The 25,377-nt window shown below is 42.3% G+C and overlaps 1 protein-coding gene across 1 annotated transcript in view; it reads left to right on the top strand.

Annotated features, from left to right (window-relative positions):
• The window catches only part of btbd11a (BTB (POZ) domain containing 11a), a 288,723-nt gene that overhangs the window by 165,585 nt on the left and 97,761 nt on the right, over nucleotides 1-25,377 (top strand). The window contains exon 2 of the mRNA XM_050036822.1: nucleotides 19,323-19,472. Coding sequence (XP_049892779.1) covers nucleotides 19,323-19,472 — 150 coding nt within the window. The remainder of the gene's footprint in view (nucleotides 1-19,322; nucleotides 19,473-25,377) is intronic.

The following is a 25,377-nucleotide window of genomic DNA, read 5'->3' on the forward strand; positions in this document are numbered from 1 at the left end:
AATGAAAACTAAATGTCTTTGAATATCTTTATTATCATTTAAAAACGAAAATTAAAATGACCGGTAAAAATAGATTATGACCGGATTTTTATGACCCTGTCGGTCAAAATGACCGGCGACGAAAAAGTCTAGCGCACCGTCTGCCGTCAACAATCCCCTACGCCTTTTGATGACAAAGTCAGCTCATGTACAATATCACATTCAAAACTTTGATATGATACATATGAAACATACAAATGTAATGTTTCTGGTTTGCAGAAATGTGCCAACATTTTCTTTCGACTGGGCTGACCAGACCTATTTAAATTGCTGGACGATCCCCTCCAGTTAGAGTCAAATTTTACTTTTATATACTACAAGACATAAGAGCAAAATAAGCAGTCAGCACAATGGCTGAGCTTTTCCACATTAGAACCACAGAGTATCAATGACAGTCTTCAAAAAATGTATTGTAACAGCCAGGGTTTCATACATCACAAACCTAAGGAACCAATCCCGCAACGTTACGGCGAAACGAGTGGTATCAGAACAGAAGCAGGTGTAGCTATGTGTCAGTATTCTCCAATTTGAGTTGAACTTTTACTTCAAGTTGTTAGAGCTGGTGATTGGCACCAGCGTTTATCTAATAGCAGCACATTTCATTTGTGACTTGTTATTGCTTTTTCAGCATTTGGACATATATTGAAAATGTTCGACACATATAATGCACAGAGAGCAGGGATCCACACATATATCAGTTGACATGCCGACCGTTTCTACCTCTCACTTCCAGATAGTAACCCCAGATATCTCTGAAAACCTTTAAACCACTCTGTGGATAAGCTGCTCAAAAGAATCTATCCCTCCAGCTCATCCCTCCATTCTTTGAAGCCCATTTTCTCCACAGCCTAGTGGAGTCATGTTATCTATTACCATTTACAAGCAGAGGTTAGTGTGTTTGATGAGCAGAGTGAAGGTGAGCAGGTACGCTGGAGCTGCAGGCGAGTAACTGAGGGGCGGGGATAATTTGCATTTTTATAGATCTGAGCATACTAACTGAGACAAAGGTGTAGAGTTACATCTAAGTCGTTTTAAAGTATGACAGGATTTTTTTCCATGGACAAAAACTTCTAAATGTGTAGTTTTAGGAACAGAGATGAGTTTTTGGGGTCTAATCAAAGCCTGCAGAGGAACATCCTCTTGTGTTTGCTCCTTTTGTGCTGGTGGACTGTTTAATATGTTGTGAGTTCACCAAAGATGGACTGCAATATGGTGCTGAAGGTTTTATTTACACCATAAAAGAGAATTAACTGTGGGATATTAAAGTTTTATGTAAACAGTATGGCCAAGTAAATCTGCTCTTATATCATCAGTAGTCTATTTCAGTCGTGAGTGAGAGAAAAACGATGATATAAAATAGATCAAAAAGGATTTTTTTGTACTTTATTTTCTGTATTTGTGATTAATAGCACTGTTATCGATGGGTTTATGGGTTTGTGTGTTTGCTTTATCATTTTCAGACCACTTAAAGCTGACCCTCTTTATCGTTGACCCGCTGTTTTTCTTCTCGTTGTCCTCGCTTGTTACACACAGCCTGACATTTGTGTTGCGTCTGATTGCATTACGCAGCCTCCGTGTCTCTTCGCCCCCGGTGATCGGGATGAGTCAGACGGCTCCATTGAGAACACAGACTGAACCATCTCAACCGAGGAATGCAGACCACTCATTTCGAATGTATAATATGTGCATAATGCAAACAGCAGACATGCACAGAAGACAGTGGTGTGTTGTTCCAGACACAAAGAAGGTTGATTTAATTTGTGCCGTGATATGGCCCTAGATGGAGATTGTAAATATAGTAAGGCATCTGGCGTGCCACCTGCAATCCATCTGGCTCGGCATGATAAATGTGCCCGAATGATGAAGGATTAGGATGATGACTCGGCAAATAGATTAGGCAACAATACAACCTGTGAAGACTGACGTAACCTGTTCATGTTGGGGTTGTTTGCAGTGTGAATGATGATGCAGAACATCAGGGTTTATCATATTAAAGCTACATTTGGTAACTTTATAAAAAACTTTTGTCATGTTTGCTGAAACTGTAACTAAATCCAGACAGTAGTACATAAGACAGTTTGGGCGGCCTTCGTTTCTGGCTCGACTGTTTCTAGTCTCTATATACAGACTCTACATTCAGTGAATGTAGAGTCTGTAGGCAAACCCCGGAGATCTTGCCTCCGGAAGAAGAGCGGAAGAGCCCTGGTTTCCGGTTGTAGGCTGTTTGTAGTCCGCGTGATATTGACCAATCACGTTTGAGCCGGCTGCAGTTGTTGCCAGGTTAAACGCTCTGTGCGGTGAACTAACGAGGCGGAACATAATTGGCGTCACTGCAAACTCTGAATCCATCGCAATGGTTCAGCATATTTACTTATATATAAACGGAAGTCGGAAACGGAAATTCACCTCCTCCGCCCAAATCAAAACGGAATGCCAAAAAATCAGGGGTCTGCCCCCAGAGGCTGTATCGCCGTCTGCCGGAAGTCAGACGAGAATGGACGGGTCACAAACTTCTCGTTTTACAGCTTAACAGTACACTAAAGGCAGAAATAGGCAATGCAGTAACAGAATCTCGACTCATATCTGATCAGCGCTGCTGAGTTTGACAGTTTGTTTTGACATCATTGACAGCTGATTGGTTATTTCCTTCATGTGTGGTGGTTTCTTGCAAATTCCATTTCAATCAGGAGAGACAGAAGAATGATGTAAAGATGATATTTAACACAGAATATGAGTGGACAGATTATCATATGATTTGTGCTGAGTCTTTGGTGCTTGAAAACCAGAGGGAGATATTTTGTGATCGAGGGACATCTGAGTGGAAGCAGGATAAATCCCCCCATGGAGTCCAGACACTGGTGGTGGTGGCTGATGACTCTGAGGCTGCTGACTGCTGAGACGGATGAATCTGATGAATCTGTTAAGACGACGTGGTAATGGGGAGGTGGAGGGCGCGCACGATTGCAGCAAGAAAGAACTACGGCAGACAATGAACCATATTTGAAATGAGGAGCATTAAGATGATAGGCTGACAGAGAAGATGTGTCACTGTGCCTTTTGGTTGATTGTGAATCAGCTGATGACTCAATTGACCTACCCAGACAATGACACTGAGAGATAGCGAGTGAGCATGCATTTGAAGAGTGAATGGCAGGGTGAGAAGGAAAACTTGTAGCCTGAGCATGAAAAATGTTGTCTTCCTGACTGAAGTTTTGCTAGAGCTTCATTAGAAGCACCATAAGGAGGACGAGGGACATGATAACATGATATAGTGACCAAGTTACCAACTACAGCTTTTAATACCAAGCTCAGGACCAGAAAGTTGTTTGGAAGGCCATCTGGTGCTGCACCTTTCGCTCTGAAAAATATGTCCCTTGTAACTGCTGTAGCCATTTATGTGGCTACAAGTGAAGTGAGGCAAATTAATATTTTGGGTTTTAAAGTTTAGACATCAAAGTTGTAAAAGTAACTTAAATTCTGTGTGCCACATGTCAAGGGCGCATTAAGATTTTCACGACAGTTCAGCTTTTAATGATTTAATATTAGCTCACAGCCCCAGGTGGAAAGTACAATGACTAATATATGGTATTTATTCGCAATTTTGAGATACTGATGTTAGTATTTCAGCTTTATGCCTTTCTCGACTGTGCTATTCCCTTTATATTTAAGAGGAATATTTAGTACTTTTTGCTAAGCAACATTATTTTCTGACAGTTTAGTTGCTGTGTTAACAAGTTCCTCGGCTACTTAGCCTGTGAGGTATCACAGTTTTGAGCCATGTTCTAGTTCCCGAAGTAGGACCCGAAGTGCTCACGAGGCAGGGAAAACTTGAATGAGCTTTATTGCAGATTACAAAAACAAAGTGAGGTCGCATTAATTTACATCAGCTTTAGTTAATTTTCAGATTAACAAAAAAAACATGAGCTTATAGAATACAAAGATAAATACATGTGTTTCCCATACCTTCATTTATTTATGGCAGCCCACCACATTAAAACATCTGTGCAAATACATTTCATATTTTTGAAGCTGTACCGTTTATTAGGAGTGTTATTGGAATATATAAACCGTTCAGCACAGAGCTCACTTGGCACAGACTGAGCAGCGTAACATTCATTCTGCTGGGTCTAAAAGTTTGCATTCACTTGCAGCAGCTGCTCCTCTTAATTCGTCGATCAGCTCTGAATGAATCAACAGATCAATTGCCAACCCCGTGAAGGGGCTTTTTTCCCGCGCTGAAGGAAAAAAGAACCAATGGCGAGCTCCACCTGCGCTGCGTTTACGGACCCACAAAAACTTCAAAAGTTTTTACATCGTTATAAAGGCAATTTTATTCAAGTAAGTGATCGAAGTACGTCTTCCACCGCTGCACAGCACATAGGTATATTTTCTACCATGTCACATTTTACACAGAATATAAACTCAGGCATGAGAATCTTATGTTTCTGTGTGGTTGTCATAGAAATGCAGACCTTGAACATTATCGGGCGGCTGGAGGTGAAGAGAGCCGTGAGGGACTTAATCAGCATCAAATTCTGTGTTACATGAGTCATTATGGTACAAGAGCAGTGGTGATAAGTGAAGTACATCCACTCAGATATTGTACTTAAGCACAATTTTTATGCACCTTCATACTTCATTACATTTCAGAGGGAAATACTGTACTTTTCACTCTACTACATTTATCTGAAAAGTTAAGTTACCCTATACCTAAGAAGATAACACTATGAAGGGGGTATTCTGCATACTTTAAGCATATTTAGCTGAAAATAAATATGTACTTTTTTATGTTTATGTTAACAGTGTATCAAATGACAAAGTGAAAGGGGAATAATCACCTTAAATTGTATCTTACCTCAACAGTGAGTTTCAGCTCATTCGCTATATACTCAAAGAATCAGACTACACAAGTGTAACATTATACATCCCACGCAGAAAAGGACAGCACCTTTTAAGATCTACGAACTTAAGACGTAGTGATATAAATATATTAGTAACAAAAAGCTGGCAAGTTTGAAGCGACTTTCATATTCAGTTGTGGAATTTTCAGTGAAACTTTAAATCAGACTTGTATGCTTGACACCGTAGTTCACAAGTTGAGAAAAAAGACTGCAGTGATGCAAATATGTGGAGAAGATAAAGTCTGCAAACATGCCGAGGAAATCAAAGGAAGGAAATCTAAGTTTTACTGTTAGTGAGATACAGCTGGTTCGCAGTGGATGAGCACAGGCTGTTAAAAAAAACATTCCAAGTAAACACATCTGCATGTGTTTTCATTACATGGCCGGATACATTTATTTGTTTTGATTTATTTATGAGGATGTGAGGGCCAATCTTGTTGGAAGATATTACACTGGGGGGGAGAGGGGGGGTCACTGGAAACAAGTGTGATGGAAAACAGTGGATCATTCGAATGGTAATGAGCGGATGGAGGAATGTTCAGGTTGGTGAGCAGCAACTGAAGATTAAACAGGAGGACAATTATGAAGCCACGCTGGCGGCCTCATGAGGCTGAAATGGTTCTTACACAGGGGACATGTTTATTTTTTCTGTACTGCGTCCATTTTACAATATATTATATCAACTTCATGTCATATCGTACAGGCTTTAATTACAAGTGGTCAGGTCTGACCTTAGTTGTATTTCAGAGTCAGAGATATTAGGAATTACTGACAGATATGAAGCATCCCACGTGGCGAACAGATCGATAGTTAAGTCATTATGTGAATGTAAAATACGCACAGCTTGTTAGGCGTCTAGACTCTGACCTTGTCGCTCTCCACAAATAAACACCACCTTCTGCACAGCAGGAAGTGAGGAGTGACCGTAATAACTTACCCCCAAGGTGAACATAGGCTAAGAGCCAGCAGGTGGATGCAGGTTTGGAGGTGGAGTCGTTTAAATGCAAGTGACAGCAGAGTAAACAGAGCACTAAAGCCTTAAAGGCAGAGTTACGGAGCCACACTTTTATGAGTGGGTTTGCATATTTGTTTGACGCAAAGCACATGTCATCCAGTGGTTTCCTGTCATTCTGGGTAAGACAAGTTGGTGGTACTGTGGTGGTGATGTGCAAAGAAATGTAGCGATGGGTCAACAAAGTCAGTGAAAAAGGCTGCAAGCTAGCAAACATGACTGTAAAGATTGCACAGCTTTGAAGACTCAAAAACTTATCCATGTGTTTTTATGAAGAGGTAAGGCCTCAAGGATACACACAATGCATCTGATTACAAAAAGACTTCACACGGCTCATTGAAGTACACCATCATAATCAAGACCATGAGATAGATGTGAGATTACTGATGTGAGATTCAAGTCAGGGTCAAGGAGCAGACACATAGTTTTTGCTAGAGGCTTTGGATATTGTGCCAAGGATTTAAGTTAGTGGTTTCTCTCTCTGGGCCTTTGCTTAGATAATTGAGGATTCTATTTTTGGGCTTTTTGCCTTTATTGGATAGGATAGTCTAAGCGTGAAGGTGTGGGGGGTAACATGCAGCAAAGGACTGCAGACCCTCAGCCACTGTGACAAGGACATCGACTTTGTATATGGACACCCCTGCCTTGTTAATTAAGTCTTTGTCCAATTACAAAAAGTTATGTGACGTCCAAACAGTAATGTGATCAGTGCATCGAACAAGTTTATCAACTGGGCTGCTGTCATCAGGTGATAAAGATATGTACAGTTGTGTGTCATCAGCATAGCTATGAAAATGAATCCCGTGTCCTCTGGTGAGATTTACCACTGGCAGCTTGTAAAGACCAAACAACACAGGTCCTAGAATGGAACCTTGAGGAACCCCACATTAGGACTGATAAGTCCTAAACCAATATAAAACTGAGCCAGACAGGCCAACACACTTCAGTAGTCTATTAAAAGGATGTGAAGGTTGAGAGTTTAGCTGCATGTTTGGGGTTTCTTTCACATGGGATTTTTAGTTTTGTTTTCGTTTTTTACTGTGGTTTCAAGTTGGGTAATGAGAACTGTGGATTTTTAGCTGGTATTGGTATCAGCAACTACATTTCTGGTATGGTGATAGACCTAGTCCCGAGGGAATGGGACACCCTTCTCTGTTGCATCTCGACCCTTATTTCTGATGAACATGAGTCAGATTTAGAGGCAGCAGATTTATGTTCGGCTTTGATCTTTGGTGAGCTCTGTTTTATAATAACTCGAGGACCTCCGTGACACCCTTTTAGGTGCAAGAATGCAGGGACTTCCATTAAGAGCTGCTCCCACACTGTGTGAGAAAGATAATCACGCTACTCTCTGTCTGACACTTTGTGTGTTGTCTGTCTGCAGAGCGAACAGGCGCTGAAAGCCAGTGAAATAATCGTTTATAAGGGCAATGTCAGAATACGGCATCCACACCGAACCGAGCTATTATCCCTGATGTAGTAGGTGCTCGTCAGTGATTACTGTGGGGCTGTCACTGTGTGCAGATGGGAGTTTTATACAGACATTACTTAGAGGCAGAGCCGGTGAGGACTGAAATAATAAATTACAAAGAACAACTCTGGGTTATGATACATTAATCTAAAGGTCCTTTATCTTGTATATGTCAGTTGTGACCGGGATGTTCACCATTACCGAGGGCTTGCTCAGCCGCAGCTGCGACATGTGCATGTTTAATACACCTGTTTTTATGGATTTCATTGTTTCTGTTAGTATCAAGATTCCTTGGTCTTATTAGCTTCCTCCTTCCCGTGTAACTGGTCTGACTCTAATGCGAGACAGCCAGAAATGTGTGTTTATTCATTATTTATTTTGCCCAACTAATGAATTTATTTCTGGCTGCAGATGGTTATGTTACGACGCCCCTGAAGTCCCAGAAGATTCCTTTTTTTTTATCTTGTGGGAATAAGATGTTATCTTGTGGGCACAAATTACCTTGTCCACACAAGATATGTATCTCAGGGGGATTATTTATAAGTGTGCACATGCTTGAGCCAACTACCAACGTCTAATGCTTATGTAGATATTTTCCATGAGGAGTTGTCAGTATGCAAATTGCACACGAAAGGGTCTTAAAGGGAGACGACTGTATGTAACTTGACACATTGAATTTGCCTTCATTTTCCATGATTGTATTGAGTCCGGAGCACATGTAGAGAGTATCTATACAATCGGCAGATTTACTCAACAACGTACACAGCATCTTTCTAAAGTTTTCTACCATTAACCACCTCTTCAGACCATGTAAGTCTGCAGCAGCAAAACCCAGAATGTACTGAATTTTAATGGAGTGAATGCGATGAGTTATAGGGATAGCTTGGGTTGTTTTGAGGTGGGGTTGTGCATTGTCAGTGTATTACCTACAGTAGATGGTGGTCGGTGTTCCCTGAGTTGGAGAAGCTGGCAGGAATACTGCCATGAGACAGCAGCAAAATGTATTTTAGCCACCTAAAAGTAATCTACATTGAGGCAGATTAATCTGAGACAGAGGAATTAAATACAGATAAGGTTTAATACAGGATGAGTGTATATAGTAACAGATGCTTAGACGTCTTTGGCACTTTGAAACCAGAAGGATATATTTTGTGATCAAGGGACATCTGAGCAGCAGCAGGATAAATCCCCCCATGGAGTACACTCGTGGTGGTGGTGGTGGTGGTGGCTGATGACTCTGAGGCTGATGGCTGATGAGGAGGATGACGCTGATGAATCTGTAAAGACTAGGTGGTGAAGCTCTACAGAACAAGAGGCAGCTTCCAGAAACAATCCCTGACCACATCTGGCTGCATATTTGATACCAAAATCTAAAAAACTGTTACATGACAACAGTGAGATGATGAAGTGCTTGCTGAGATCTCTGCTTTTAAAAACACCTCCTCTGTTGTGTTAATTTTTTCATGAGTAATGTTAATTTTTGATGGTATGATGAGGAAGAGAGGGGTAGAGAGGATGAGATGGAGGAAGAGTGAGAGATTGTTCATTTGTATAGGCTTCCTTAGTTGTTGGACTAGCTGGCCTGCTCTATTTAGTCATTATTATTTTGCCCTACACCCTAGAAATATTAAAATGGAAAGTAACTTGTACTTTGAGTAACTTTTTTACCAGGTACTTTTTTACTTTCACTTGAGGTTTCTCATATGGTAATTTTCCCTTTTACAGGGTTCCCACACTTGGGAAAGTCATGGAACTTTATGAGCACATTTTCCAGGCCTTTTAAGTCATGTAATTAGTAAAAGATCGTCAAAGGTGTTGGAGAAGTCTTGTCACAGTAATCTTCCGTGGATGACCTTCCACATTATGCAACATAATGGCAGGTTTATTTTCTGTAGCTGTTGGAATAGTGTGCTCTAATATGCGTCGGTGTGTGACAACATTTTGTTTACCACCATGGACGTTTCATTTTCTACCCCGTCTCTCCCATCATGTATGCCAGGTAGCTGAAATTATGTTTGAGTTTGAATCTGACATGTTTGAAGAATGCCAAGCAAGTAGGGAACCTAATGAACTTATGGGTACTTGAAATTTTGTCCATAAAAAATTGTAGGAACCCTGCTTTTACTTGAGTCAGTTTGATGTGAGTAATAAGATTTTCAGTGCTTTACCCACCACTGACACAGTGACAGACCAGCGGCTCCTGTGTTCTTGAAGGTAAAATTACTGTCTTTGTCAGAGCAGTCTAGTTTTGAAGAGAGCATGAAGGGTTATAGCAGACTCAGTTCTCCGCTGTGTTTGTTTTTTTAAAAGTTGCATAGTCTCTTTTTAATATGGGAATACATGCTGTGCATAATTGGGTACTTCTATACTGTCTTCTGTGAAGTGGTTGCCATCTGTGTCCTGAGTGCTCAGGATTCAGCTTATAGGACTGTAATTTTCTTTGCATCTCATGAACATCCATCTATACATTTTCCAGCTTGGAATTTTTATTAATATATAGAGCAGCTAATTCTTTCTGAGGACGGTTCAGTGTTTAAATAGGTGTGATCAGAGGCGTTATGTTTTCGGACTGTCCGTCCTATTCTCGTGAGCACAATATCTCAAGAACACCTTGAGGGAGTTTTCTCTAATTTGGCACAAACAGCCACTTCGACTCAAGAATGAACTGATTACAATTTGGTTGGCAAAGGTCAAAGGTCAGTGTAACCACACAAAACTAGGCCAAGAATTCATATGTAAGTAGGACAAAATTTTACACAAATGTCCTTTAGAATAAAATGATATAGTGATGAAATTTTATATTCAAAAAGTCAAAGGTCAACTTCACTGTGACATCATGATATTCTGCAAAAACACTCTCCTGGCTATTACTCAGGAACAAAAGCAGAGACATTTGGTCAGATACTGAATTGGTGACACTAATCTTGGGTGTCCATCTTGAAACAGTGCTGATTGTATAGATCTTCTATGCTGTCGGGTTTAAGATGTGTGAAGCGTCCATGTTTTCACAGACATTGATGTAAACTTTAACTGCAACTTGGCATAAAACCACAAGGCCGTAACGGTAGTTGTGTTAGAGTTGAATGAATTTATTTATATGGCAGTGAAAATAAAACTTTTCTAAGTTCTATTGAGGTGGCTGTGGACATCTGCATGGTGGAGAAGCATATTAATTTATGGTAAATCACTGCATCTTATTCCCACAACATAACATTTTTAGCACACAACATATGGATCTTGTTTGCATAACATAAATAGATCCATATTTCCTCCACTTAAGTTTAGAAAAAAACATCACCTTTTGGGACTTGGGGGTCTTCCTACACTGCGTTCAAGGTATAGATTTTTATAAAACTTCACAAAATTAGCATCACCATATGGTTAAGCCTAATTTACCATATGTATAATTGAGAGACATTATAAGAGGTTAAGCTGATGACGTCAAGAAGCCACGTTTTTCTTTATAGATGAGATTCTAATCAACTTGGGAGCTTTAGAGCTTTGACCACACTGAAAAATGTATTACTAATTAGACCTTCACAATGCCGTAAATGCACATCGGGGCTTCTCTCAGTGCTGTGGGCTCCTACCAACAGCTGGGTCATGGATCTACGGCTGACATTTGCAGTTAGCCAGTTGGGTCGGCCGTTTAATCATTTTGGCCATTTCACTACTAATGTGGTCTGAGTCCCAAGTACATTCATTCATTATTGATGAGAGAATAAATGTCTCTCTGGTACACTAGATGCAGCAATTACCCAACTGAATCATCCCCCTATGATGAGATGCTTTTTGTTGGATGGCTGGTCATCCATGTGGATGTGGCTCTGGGGCTTAAAACTCACAGAGCAGCCAGAGAGTTTTCTTGTGTATGTGCTTTTACTTACAGTAAAAAAAAAAAAAAAAAATGAGACAGAAAAAGAAATGCTGCTTTTTTCAGCTCAGGCAATCACTGCGCTGTTAGGCAGCAGTCTCCTGTTGCCATGGCAACTACCTGTTAATATTCCGGCAGAGTTTTCTCACTGACAAGGGGAGAGCGCCACTTTCTCACTACAGAAAATCGATTGGACATTCCTGCAAAAAAAAAAAAAAAAGAAAAGAAAAAAGAAGGGGGAGCTGAGCCATGTGGTCACGGCCAGAGCGGTGCTGCAATACCTGCACATGCTGCAGCTGATGGTTCACGGCATCACAGTGACCTAATTGACCTTGACTTTTCCTTTTAGAGTCGATGAAGCCCGGTGCATGTGGCTTACAGCAGATCAAAATGTCATCGTCAAGGTTTAGTTCTTACAGGGCAGTCGTTTTCTTAGAGTGTTTTTCCTTCAGCAGACTTTTCTCTCTCTCTCTCTCTCTCTCTCTCTCTCTCTCTCTCTCTCTCTCTCTCTCTCTCTCTCTCGGAGACTGCTCAAAGGTCAGGCATTAAGGAATTGAGCTTTATTTTTTATTTTTTTTTAGCTCTTGAGTGGTGAAGCCATTCAGAAGGGATTGGCTGTCTATCATGAAAAGGGATGGCATTGATCACGAATCCCATTACGCCCTGGGCCTGATCTCCAACAGTCCAGACAATCCCGTCTCCCATTTCTCTCCTGAAAGGACCTTTTTTAAACGCCGCTTTTCTCATGCAAGAGACAGAAAATCTGCATAATGAGTTATAAATTACACACACACACACACACACACACACACACACGCACACACTTGCCTGTGTTGCTTTTGTCCATGAACATAAAACCACATAATTAAAAGTCACGAGTAGGGAGGGAACAATTTATGACTATATTGCAGATTAAAATCGCGTGATTAAAAACAATGAGTTGACTGTGGTGAACTTTTGTCATGGTATTAATTGTGAATAGGGTTGCAAGGATATGATATTATTCGGCGACGATATAAAAATATCATGGTTCATGCTACTGTGACCCCTTAAGGAATGAAAACAAGGGTCTTTTGATTGAAGAAACATCAAGAGGACAGGGAGGAGATGTGCACGTGCAGGTGACCTCCCCCACCCAGTTGTGATTTTTTTAATATTGTAGATAAGCACATGTACATGGTGCGATAACAACTGCAACCCTAGTGAATATTGTGTTCAGCAGCATCTGGACTGCTGGGCAACCATCAGTAAAAGAGACAGATTTTGAACTGGTGGTTGGACAATTAATCAATTATGAAGACATCACTTTGGCTTTTGGGAAATGTAAAACATTTTTTCACTATTTTCTGACACTTTGAAAGCCAAACTTTTGATGGAGAAAATAATCTGCAGATAAATCAGTAATAAAAGTAAGCATCAGCTGCAGCCCTACACATACGCACAGTGATACCCTTCCTTTTACTAAATAAAATAACATGTAAAAAGGTTAAATAATGCAAGCAAAGTGAGAGCAGTTTGGCTTCAGTCGTCAGTAAAGTCAGCAGCAGAGGTACACAGAGTCATGATCTATCCCCTCTGGTCTGGTGACAAAACCTGACAACACCTTTGTTTTTTTTTTGTGAGTAATGCACAAGTATCGAAAGGTTTTCCACCTCTTTGTTTCAGGCAACAAGTGTCTGGTGCAGAAAAATAGCTCAAATTCAAAATGTCAAAGTGTCCCATTAAACCTGAAGTATTTTTCTCAAATCCCCGTAGAAAACACACAACACTATCGCCTGTGAAACTGGTGTGCACCGCCTCAGAAGCTGGAATGAAAGTCTCTTTGGTGGACTGTGGAGTCCTCTGTGAAAGTGAAGGATCTGGAAAACACTTGAGATTTATTTTCAAGTGCTGTCAGACTTTTAGGGGTGAAACTGACTGTCATTTTATTTCACCTGAAACATCAGACGCTTCTCTGTTGCCTTAAAGCTTTTGGAAAACCGTCGGAATAATGTCCAAACGTTTCCATTTTGAGGTGGAAAACGTGGCTCTTTTCTTGAATTCCTGGAGAACTGATACTCCGAGGTTGACGAGGTCACCAGCTTGTGCGCCTGTAGGTCGTGCTTACATTCATCTCCATCGAGGTTCAGTAAACACGGTAATGAATTGTCAGAAGGGTTTCAGCCTTCGGTTCACTGAACTCACCTCATGGACCAGCTCGCAGTGTTTTCAGATTTCACCAGTTTGCCTTGTGGAAAGGGAAACAACATCAGCAGCAGTGTTCTGGTTATATTTGGATCTGCCCTTTGGTTGTTTTTCAATTGCTAAATGCTATTTTTAATAAGCTATTTAATATATGTTAAAAGAATATTTTACCATTTTGGTAAACTGGCTGATTTGCTTTCTTACAGAGATCAAAGCATCAACACTAGTTTTGCGTCTGTCTGTTAAATGTGAAGCTTTATCCAGGAGACAGTTAGCTTAGCTTAGCATAAAGAAAGCAGTTGGAAACAGCTAACTTTGCTCTTTCCAAAGGTAAAAAATACACTATGCAACAATTCTAGAGCTTGAATTAAACAAGCTAGGTATAATTTGTTAGCTAGTGATCTTATAAGTGCTGGTAGGGAGATTGTTTTAGCTTTGGACATAGCTATGCCAGCTGTTTTCTACTTCTTCTAGTCTTTATGCTAAGCTACGCTAACCACCTAAGCTTTATATACAGAGATATGAGATTGGTGATGATTTTCTTGTTCTATAGTGTGTTTACACTACACGCTTTTCACTTGTCAACAGTTTTTGGAGACCCCCCCCCAAAATAAAAGCCCCAAATCAGGGGCAAATTGGCGCTAACTCCCATGAGCGATGATCGCTATGTTTGAATATTCAAAGACTTAATCTGAGAGATACACCAATGTCACGTCTGAGAGATACCTAGCAGATCAAATATCTGGACCTGTCTAAGAGTCCAAATCCTGTGGTGTAAAATTTGTTTTGACCGTCAATATCGGCAGTGATGTTTATTAAGTCAATTTTAAGTCACAAAAGCCATTTGGCATTGCTAAATATGTTATCACAGTTAGCTCTGTTAGCACTGTTAGCAGTGGCTATTGTTGCTCACAAGGTCAAAATGCTAGAAGGGTTTTGCGCTTTAAAATGAGGCTGCTTACTCACCTGGGTTGCCTGGGGGGAGACCAGAGGGTGGCTACCATGTTTCTGCAGCAACGCCATCCTACCACCAGAACAGCGTTACAGCAGTAATCTCCAAATGAGTGTTGCAACAAGCTGAGAGTGGCCAAGGCTAACGTTAGCTGACCAGTGGAGACCAGAGGTTGGGCAGTGGGCGCTGTGTTCCTGCATGTTAACAGGAAATAGAATGAAACAAAACCACCATCACCACCTCTAAATTCAATCCACCATCTTCTCCTCCCCCTGATGTCACTCTTGAGATGCTGATATGACACATAGGAAACCTACAAATGTAATGTGTCTGTGGTTTGTGGAAACCTACAATGCCAGCATTTTCTTTTGGCGACTGCTCTGTTTGTTGACTAAACATAGTTTGGAGACCAGACAGATTTGTAGTGAAATGTCTTGTATTGTGTGACGCCCTGTCTCTATGTGCAAACCCAAACAACATCAAGATACCTCATTATAAGACAAACAGTCCTGTAATGTGATCAGTGCAACAACCTAACAACTTTCAAAGTCGTGTGTGTAGGTGCCATTACTCTCTGTGAGTTATATTTTCTCCGACTATCTCTTTGCACACATCTGTGGACATTTGTAACAAGCCGCCGACTCTGTAACATCTAAAGGAGACTTATTTCAAAACACACCGGGAACCGTGAACTGAGCTGAACCCTGCGCTGCACATGTTGTTACAGAACAGCCCTAATAGCTGTAAAACATTAACACTAAAAAGAACCATATTTGTGCTGCTTCCTCTAAAGATATTTCCAGCTCATCAGGCTCATGTAAACATCAAAAACCTGGTTGAGAAGTCGCGTCATTAGCACGGCGGCAGCGTTACAGCTGGATTGTATCAAAGAGAAGCATCTTTGTTCCACAGTCTCAAGCTGTGAGAGTCGTATTAATTGCTTTGTTCGAGGCCATCTTTGTGTTTGTCCGTCTGCCGCCCTGCAAAAATGAATTTTCCAGGCCTCGTTCTCGAATGATTGGTTCCTACACGGACAGCTATTGTGTGTTTACGCCTATACAGCTCTCTACATTATTTATGAAGGCTTGCACGAGCAGCAGTATTTCCGTGGAGATGACTCATGGGAGTTTGGTACGCTGCTCGGAGCTTTAAAGTAGTCTTGTCCCCGTGACCCAGTGTCCGTCTTCATCTGCCCGACAGCAGTGGAGATGAAGGGAGCTCCAGAATAGAAAATGCAGGTCATATCTGTTTATCTGGGATTAGACTGTTTCCCAAGTATACGTATATATAACGCCAGGCTCATCCAATTGCCTCAGGGGTCACAGGAAGATGTGGTGGAAGTGACTCAGAAATATGAGGTTATAAAACGTCGCCTGTAACGCTGCACAGTCTCATGTTACTTGTCATTTTTTAAGCAGACGTTTGTGTCAGCATCCCCTCATCCCTCCATCCCCGCCTCTTCCTTTTTTCCTCGTCTCCAAGGGGCCAGACTGGCTTCTTTCTCACCTCTGATGTTTATTACACAAACAGCACCCAGGATCAAATATTCTTACTTTTTTTTTCCCATCCGGAGAAGCCAAGTGTTGGTGAGAGATAACATGTAGAGGGAGTGGGAGGTGGGGAAAAGAGAGAGCGGCAGACTTGTTTATATGTCTTGATCTGACGGGATGAATAATTCAGGAAAGGGCTCCCTGGCACCCCAGGATTATATTAAAAGAATAGTTAGGGCAGTGGGGTATAAAAAACAGAAAAAGTTAGGGGAGATGAAGTCGGGGTGACGGAGAAGATGGAAGCCTTGATTATGGAAAGCACTGTGAATTATTTAAACTTGTTTCCCCACGAAGAATAACACACACAAGGGCTGAATCTCCAGCAGAGGTAGCCGTGAATGCCAATATGGTTTCGGTGATTAGAGGAGATTTCACTCCGGGACAGGAGGTGCAGAGCGTCTGACAGCTTCCTTTCACCTGAGGTCGGAGGAATTCCTGCTTTTCCATTTGCCATCAGGGACTCTCACGTCTTCTTTCAATATTTAAACTTTTTCGGGCTTTGCTTTCCCTGGACGTTTGCAACACTGAGCGTATTTCAGCAGGGCAACGCTGATGTGTTTACTTTACTGTATCACAGACTCTGAGTCTGTCTTGATGCTTCTGTTTAGAAAAATATGCATTTCAATCAGAAGAGACACACATGTGCACGTTAAGTCTTTGGTGATTAGACAACATCGTCTAGATGCTGGTAATGGTGATGCTGGTGATGGGATGAGATGAAGAGGGAGCTGGGGATCTGGATGTGAATAGGAGTAGGCTTTTAATGAGCTTGTCCTGGGCTCTGGATAAGGTGACTGGAGGGGAATGAGGTGGAGGAGGGTGCGACGATTCCGCCTAAAATGACAGCTGACAGGAGCAGAGAGGTGAACAGGTTTAAAGTTTGGCAGCAGCAGCAGAGACTCCAGCACCCCTGTGACCCCTATCAGGATAAGTGGCCACGGAAAAAATAATGAATGGCGTCCAGACCCAACATTTTGCCACAAATCCTTTTTAGTATTGTTGACTTTGTCATCACTGTTAGCCTTGTTAGCACTGTTAGCATTGCCAGCATGGATCGTGGTGCTAACATAGTTAACAATGCCAAAGAAGTGTGCAGCTTAAAAAGAAGCCGCTTACTCTCTGGCACTAGATCGGAGGGTAGCTACCATGTTTCCACAGTGGGTTACTAGTGGTAATCATTAAATGTGCAGCGCCACTAGCTAGTTCCCACCCGACCCAGGTGGTGCACAGTGCAGAGGGGCCAAGGATAACATTGGCTTATCGGTGGAGACTGGATGGTGGGCAGTGGGCACTGTGTTTCTGCTTGTTAAAGTGGCTAGCCGGCTGTCTGTCAGCAAAGTCAACACAGTACGCAATTAAAGGCAAGACATTTCCATCACAAAACATTAAAATTTTACCCTGTCTGAATGGAGGGCACTTTGAAATGCTGCGCTAAAGTTCAGTGGAGTGTCAGACTGAAAGGAAAGACCTCTTGTGTTTTACATCATTCTGCTTCTTTTTTTTTTAGCCATTGAAAGTGAAACTGACATCCCTAAGTGGTATCGTCTTTTTGTCACTGTCACGCTGTCACATGAGGAAGTGCAAATGTATTTTATGTAAAACGTAAAACATTTTACAATATCTGGAGGATGGGAATTATGTTGTTGGAATCCCACAGAGTGAGAAACACACACACACACACAAAAACACACCAACAAATGCTGGTATTGCCCAGTTCTGTTGGTGTCAGGTTTTTTTTCTTCTTCTATTTTGGTTATTGTAAATTGGTTTTAAATTTCCAGCTGGCATTAAAAAGGTCTTAAAAAATCCTAAATGTAACACGCCTGCAGCTGTCGGAGCCCTGCAATAACCTGAATGCTGTGATGAGCAGGTCAAAACACATGTCAGTCATGGCTGTGTGGGTGGATGCTCATTTTTTAGATGCCGTGGTTATATCTATCCATTTCAAGAGGATTTAAATGACTATATTTCAGAGTCAAGTAGCTCCAAACTACACCTTGAGTATAGTAATTTAAGAGCTGTTGAAGCAGCGGTTAGACGGCTATAAAATGCCCAAATGTAGGCTGGTTTTTCGCCCTCGTGCAAAGAGACGTGCTGCGATGCTGCATTTCTGTTTTAAGGAATTCCATGTGAGACACACCCTAATACCAGCTGTTCCATCACTCCTGTTCACTAATAGAAAAAGCTGCTGTAATCATTATGGGAGACTCCAAATAAAGATGACCTCCCCGGAAAGGCTGTGGGAGGAAGAGGGAGCGGGACTCAAACTGGGGAATACTGGAATTTTTTGGGCAGGACACTGTGGGAAGAGGGGACATGGTGGGAGGAAAACTCCCGACTCTTGAGCCTGCTGCACTGTGTCGGCTGCGTGGGTCTTTTGTCTTATGCTCTGGCATCACACACAGACAAATTGACTGAGTTCCTCCATGTTGTAATTACTGTTTGTTGAGAAACGGCGAATCCCCCTGCGCCGTGTCATTAGGATTAGCACTCGGCAGGGTGTTGCTTTCCATTCTCCTGTAGCAAAGAAAAAAAAACTCAATATCCCATCTGTCACCAGCCATTCTCTGCAGCTAAACAAAGCCTGGCTGCAGTTACACCATCTAAATGGATTAATCCTCTCCAGCCAAAAATTATTGGAACACACCTGTGATCACAAGGAAAATACACATCCCAACACTGTTTATGCTCAAGGTCGGGCTTTGGATTTACAGCTTTGAAGTAACAAATGTGGCTCGCAGCCTAATTGGCTCAATTAGAGTTCAAGCAATGAAGTAAAAAGACGGGCGTGAAGCCAAACGCAGAGCGATAGCAAACTACAACACCCGAAATTCCCCACAGAGACAATTTATTTCATGGATGATAAGTGTTTCTGCTGGAAATTATGCACTTCCAGTCATGTGATTTTAATGTGAGAGAGAAACCTTTGTGTTGAAGAGCTGCTTCGTGTCACCAGAGACAAAATAAATCAGCCTCCCATTCATTAAAAGCTTCAGTCTGAGTTTGTATTCATGATACCAGCTGTGATGTTTTCACCAAAAAATTAAGATGTACACCGCAGTCTGCTATTAACCTGCGACTTTGTCTCCGTGTTTAATCACTTAAACAAATGTTTGCTCCCTAGCTGCTGCATGTGAAATGAATCTGGGCTTTTTCTTTTTAACTCAAAGTGCTGATTTGCGTGTTGTCGGCTTTGTGCACTCCCCTGATATCTCACAAAGATGGGGATTAAGTTAATAATCAGCAAAAAAGCAGGATGAAAACTTTGTGTTATTGTCACCAAGAGAGGATACATAATTGTTTCCTGTCTCCTGACCTGTGTGCCCTGTCTGTCTGCAGGTGTGCTGAGCCTGCCGGAGAGTTTGAACCTGCACCGGGACCAGCAGCGCTCAGGGCGGGGCGGCGAGGTGCAGGCTTACAGCCAGGCCGAGCTGCGCACGCTGGAACAGTCGCTGCTCGCAACACGGGTGGGCAGCATCGCAGAACTGAGTGAGTACACTTTAACCATCACTTCTACACCACAGGTAATATACAGTTAGGTTTTAGAAAACTTTGATCAAGTTGGCGACGACAGAGAGGTTCTGAGTTATTACTCCTGAGGCATACAATGAGCAGATGTTTTCAGGCTCCCCACTCTACCATTCATCAATCCTGAACTCGGGATGGACATTTTAATTAATTTCCATATTCAAGTGCTCACAAAATTTCACAGGGCTCTCAAAAAAAATAAGAATGTTAGAATAGGAATTAGCAAACAATGAAAAAGCAATTTGAAAGTCATTTATTGATCAACCAGGCCACAATAAGCCTTTAAAACCTTAAACTGAAGCTCAACTTGAGAAAAATCTGCCATATTCCAGTTGCTGCTGCTCACACTACATACCCTAGAGGCAGTAATGAACAAGTGTCTCTTACATTGTGTGCGACAACTTTAATCATTTATTTGTTTTACGTGCCATAGTTTTAACTTACTTTTTGTTCACGGCATGTGTTGGCACTGCTTGTGTGTGTGTATGTGTGCGTGCCTGTTTAGAGTATGAATGAATGATATCTTATCCCCTCTTTCAATATTTTTTTTGACGTTTTATTCTGTGCATTGAATTTCGTTGCATTTATTTACAATGACAGTGAAAGGAATTTAAAGTCGTTGCATTTATTTACAATGACAGTGAAAGGAATTTAAAGGTGCTGTATGTAAGAATGTGGCCAAAACGGTTACTGCACTCAAATTCAAAATACTGCTGCGAGTCGTGTCCGCCCCCCCTCCCCTACAGATTCGAGGCTGCTGGACAGCGGCACGCTGGAGACTGACGGCAAAAATAGAAGTCCTGCGTATCTATTGCGGAGGACTCCGGAGCGCCGCAGCTGAGACGGAGCCGGAACGCAGCACAGCCGCAACCGGTGCAAACACACACATTGACTAGAATTGAATCCTATCGGCTCCGCTGCCGTGCCGGAGCGCAGATGCAACCAACATGCATCTGGTGGAAATTGGGGGTGATTTGTTTGCCCACGGGCGCCACATCCTTGATCTTCGATTTTCCAGCGGACCGTTCGAGCAAGTCCAGCTTCTCTGCTGCTAACGCTGCTTCCGGGATACAGCGGAGGAGGAGCCGGCTGCTAATGCTATGTACCGGGACACTGCTAATGCTGCGGAGGAGGAGCCGGCTGCTAATGCTATGTACCGGGACACTGCTAATGCTGGTTGCCGTGCTGCTAACATTTGTTTCTCAAAAAAATCAGTTGGGTTGATGACCCACCTGCACATGGGTTTGTTTCTCAAAAAAATCAGTTGGGTTGATGACCCACCTGCACATGGGCTACAATGTATGATTGAAAATGAGCAGTTGAAAGTATTCGAAATGTCCATCCCCGTCTAGCTATGATGCTAGTTAGCCAACTTTGGCNTTTTTAATGCGAATATTCTGGCTGTACTATTGTTGCCCAACAAACTCAAACCGATGCCAAAACAGCTCGACTCTGTCGTTAGACCCATTAATAACTGTATGGTAACATTAGCCTTGTAATGCTAACAGGTAGCGCCGTCACTGTGTGTGTGTGTGTAGGTGTGTGCAGGCAAACTCTCACCAACTTTTTCCAGGTGCAGAGCTCACACTCCTGCAGCAGTAGTCTCATGATAAACAGAGGGAGAGGGAAAAAGATGGAGATACTCGGGCAAGGAGGCGCTGATAGACTACACACAACTCTGTCATGAAATAAGATTTTATAACCCCCTCCCTCAGCTCAGGTCCTCTACCAGAGTCCTGAGAGTTTGAGGGTTCTGCGCAGTATCTTAGCTGTTCCTAGGACTGCACTCTTCTGGACAGAGACCTCAGATGTTGGACCTGGAATCTGCTGGAGCCCAGTGCTTAGATTTCCATGGGCACCACTGTTGCCTTTACTCCCCACATCTTTTCTAGCTCCTCTTTCAGCCCTTGGTATTTCTCAAACTTCTCGTGTTCCTTCTTCCTGATGTTGCTCTCACTCTGGATCGCTACATCTATCACCACTGCCTTCTTCTGTTGTTTGGGCGATCAACACGATGTCCGCTTGGTCAGTCTGGTTCTGGAAGTCCCACAGGATCTTAGCTCGGTCATTCTCAACCACCTTAGGAGGTGTCTTCCATTCTGACCTTGGGACTTCCAGCCCATACTCAGTGCAGATGTTCCTGTACACTATGCCAGCCACTTGGTTATGGCGTCCCATGTACGCTCTTCCTGCCTGCATCTTACAACCTGCTGTTACGTGCTGAACTGTCTCAGGAGCACCTTTGCACAGTCTGCACCTGGGGTCCTGTCTGCTGTGGTAAATATATAACTTTTTGTTAATTAAGACAATATTCAATCACTGGGAGGTTGGTTCATTACAACGTTTGACAGTCAAGTCTTCTAAAATATATTTTCCCAGCCTAATTGAAGAGTAAAAATCAACCACTACCCCCAAATAATAAGGGTTTTGTCCAGATTCTCAAGAATTGGGAAAAGCCCGAGATGAAACGTGCTTCCCTCAGGACTAGGAGCTGCTAACAGAGCTATTAGCGTAGCAAAATTTTATTAATAGTCTCTACTTGGAGTATACTGGAGAGTAAAGGTGACCCATAATGATCTATTTAAATATTGCATTTACATCTTAAACCTCTTCTACCCCGCTGAAGACTCCTATTAAACCTAAAATGACATTAAAATAGTCAAATGTAAAGACATTAAATACTGACCCCTTATATATGAGCATCTTGAGACTGCACTTATTATCTCTCAGACGTTAAAGTGTGATGAACAGCACTGTGTTAAGTTCAGCGTACAGCACATTATAAATGCAGCAGTAATTGTTATGCACATTAAATCTGATCATCTCAAGGACTTATTTCCATAACTGTTTGCCAAATAGCCCCATTAGTGTGAAGGAATGCACGCTCCCCGTCCCCGCGGGCTGTCATGGTGGTCTGAGGCCAACCCGCCGCCTCTGTACTGTCCCCTCACCTCCTCTCCTCATCCGTCTCTCCCCCTCCTCCACCCCTCTGACAGCCAGGAACCATTCTATTACAGCTGTTCTAACACCTGTTTATGAGTCACGCCCGGAGACCTTTTAAATCCAAGGTCACCGCCTCAGAGAAGCTTTTAACCTCAACTTGAAAGGAAGGGCTCCACCTTTAATTCTGACACCCCGCTACCTCCACCTCCACCTCCGCCCCCACCCCTGTCCTCACGCTCTCCACAGTCACATATTAGATCACCCTGTCCCCTCCAGACATCTGCACACCAAGTTTGTGTCCGTGCACATTTGTACTGGATGAATGTGTGTGTCGTCCCCATAGCGCATTACAAACCAGCAATGCACCACACATCATCGATTAACGTAAGAATTTGCAGTCTTTTCTCGTCACCAGTTGCTCTGTCACAGTCGCAATTAAGCCTGTGAGCAGTTTGTGAAGTGTTGTGATGCATTTGTATTTATGTTGTGTTTGGAATAAATACATTAAGAGCTGGTTAGTTAGCATGAGGAGTGACCGAGGCTGAAAGATGGATGCAAGAACTAAGCCCCAGTGTTGCTACTTTGAAAACATAGCTCTGCAAAATACTAATTAATTCACATTGGGAGAAGTTAAACGACAGCAAAGCTACACCAGAGTGAAATATAGTTTGGTTTACTAAGGGTAGTTCAAACAATTTTGTAGAAACTGATCAAACTGACAATGTACAATACGAAATTAAACAAAATGTCACATGCGAGCAAAAATATCCACTTACTTGAGTTGATTGCAAAAGGTACCCACTTGTTCCCAGGTCTTACATAAACAACAACAAAAATAAAGAATAAAATACCTCACTATTGATTGAGAAGTGCCAGAATGTCAGCTTTGGTTTTGTATACAGTGTCCATCAGACACCTGCCTTCAGAAACTACGAGTTCAGGTGGGGGATTGCACCAGGCAGGATTAATGTTAGCCAAGTACTTCCTAAAATATCATGCAATAACATCTCTGAACATTCCGGGTTTCCCATACATTTGTTTATTTTTGGCGGCCCACTAGGTGTGCTACTGTGTGTGGTGTTGGAATATATATATACACTGCTAGATTAGTCATTGCACCACAGTGTTGGAGGGTAGACAGACTCTGGGTAGAGACGGAGCAGCAGAACACCAGATGCAGTGTAAGCGAATCTTAGCCGTCTAGGTCTCAAAGTTTGCTTTCACCAGCCTCTGCAGCAGCTGCTCCTCTCACCCGTCGATCTGATCTCATCAGCGGATCAACTGAGCAATTATCAACCCCACAGCTTAAAATCTACAAACTGTTGCTAAGGGGGATAAAAAGCTCAGGAAAGGGGGCGTCCACTGGCTCACCTGGTGGAGTTGGTGCCTCATGTGCAGTGGCTGTGTCTTTGCCACGGTGGCTGTGGGTTCGGTTCCAGCCAGTAGGCTTTTGCTCATTCCCCCACTTCTCTACCTGTTTGATGCTACAGCTGTCATATCAAATTGAGGCCAATCTGGAAATCAATCGGTAAAAAAAAAAAAAAGTTTTTCTTCCTTTACCTCTTGAGGCACAGCCCGGAGTTTTTCGACTAACGGAAGTGCGGGGGCCTCACGCCCTTCACTTCCGGCGGTGCCCCCAGGGAATCACCGTGTTGTTTACAAATACCTCGGGTAGAAAACCAGCAGAGTTTAGCTATGTATCACATTTTTCACGTCACTATATCACCGTGTAGACTAATCTGATGTTTGTTAAGTCTATAAACACAATGACTGAACAAACGTTACTATTTCTGTGTGCACGTTTTGTAATAAACATGGTTATTGTAGATTAGCTGGGCTAACCGTTAGCTGTTAACGTTAGCCGTTAGCTGTTAACGTTAGCCGTTAGCGGTGTCTGTAATAACCATAGACTGGGTAAAAATAAGGTAATAACTCAATAAACGGTCCGTGAATAAAATATTTTTTCCGGCGGATATCTTAGTTACAACATGATTGAGCTAGCAAAGCAGTTTTGTGTTGCTATGTGTGGTATTTATTCAGTTATGGGAAATCACGATGTCTAGAAAGCATCAGTGGCTGCAGCTGACAGGGACAGTTAGCAAAGCTAACATCAGGACGTCATCTATTAAAAGCCTCCCGTTGTTGGATACGACATGAAACTACTCCAGTTAGCTCAATCATGTTGTAACTAAGACATCCGCTGGAAAAAATATTTTTTTGCACGTTGACGAGACGGTGTTTTGGGTGGAGCGGTCGCTATGGACGCGGAGCTTGCTATTTCTGTAGGTACACATTTCCTGGGGACACCTGCACGTCTCGGCCGCGCCCCCTCCATTGTGATTGGCTAAAGCGCAGCATCGTTCAGACTCAAAGCCACGCCCCCCTCTCTAGTCGTCTTTCACACAGGGCTGCCGACAGATTCTACAATGTAAATTGCAGAATCTGTCTTGAGAGATTAAATTGAGGCTAAATGCCCCAAAAATATTTAAAAAAAAACAAAAAAACTTGGGAAAAGTTCCACCTGCGCTGTGTTCAAGGACCTGTTAAAAAAAAAAAAAAACAACGGAAAAGTTTGCTGCCCCCTGAAATATCTCATTTGTTAATAGATAGCAATCATCAGTACCAATTCACTTATATGGCCCAAAATTGTTTGTAGTTTCAGTGGTTCACTACCCAAAAATTGTAAAAACCTGTAGTTTAACAACTTGACCTACTATGCAAATATAAATGTAGTTCATAAACGAGCAAGCTACTGTGAAATGTACCCAATTAATGACGTCTAATCTCTTTAAAGAGATATCTGTGTGTGTTTGCAGAATCTGTAGGCAGTGTTACAAGATTTTGGGAAGCGTTCTGATTCTCTGTTGTAGTACATTTGTTGTCCGAGTAGTATTGACCAATCACGTTTGAGTGGCAGGTAAAC

Source organism: Epinephelus moara, chromosome 23, assembly GCF_006386435.1.
Source record: "Epinephelus moara isolate mb chromosome 23, YSFRI_EMoa_1.0, whole genome shotgun sequence".
Lineage (NCBI taxonomy): Eukaryota > Metazoa > Chordata > Actinopteri > Perciformes > Serranidae > Epinephelus > Epinephelus moara.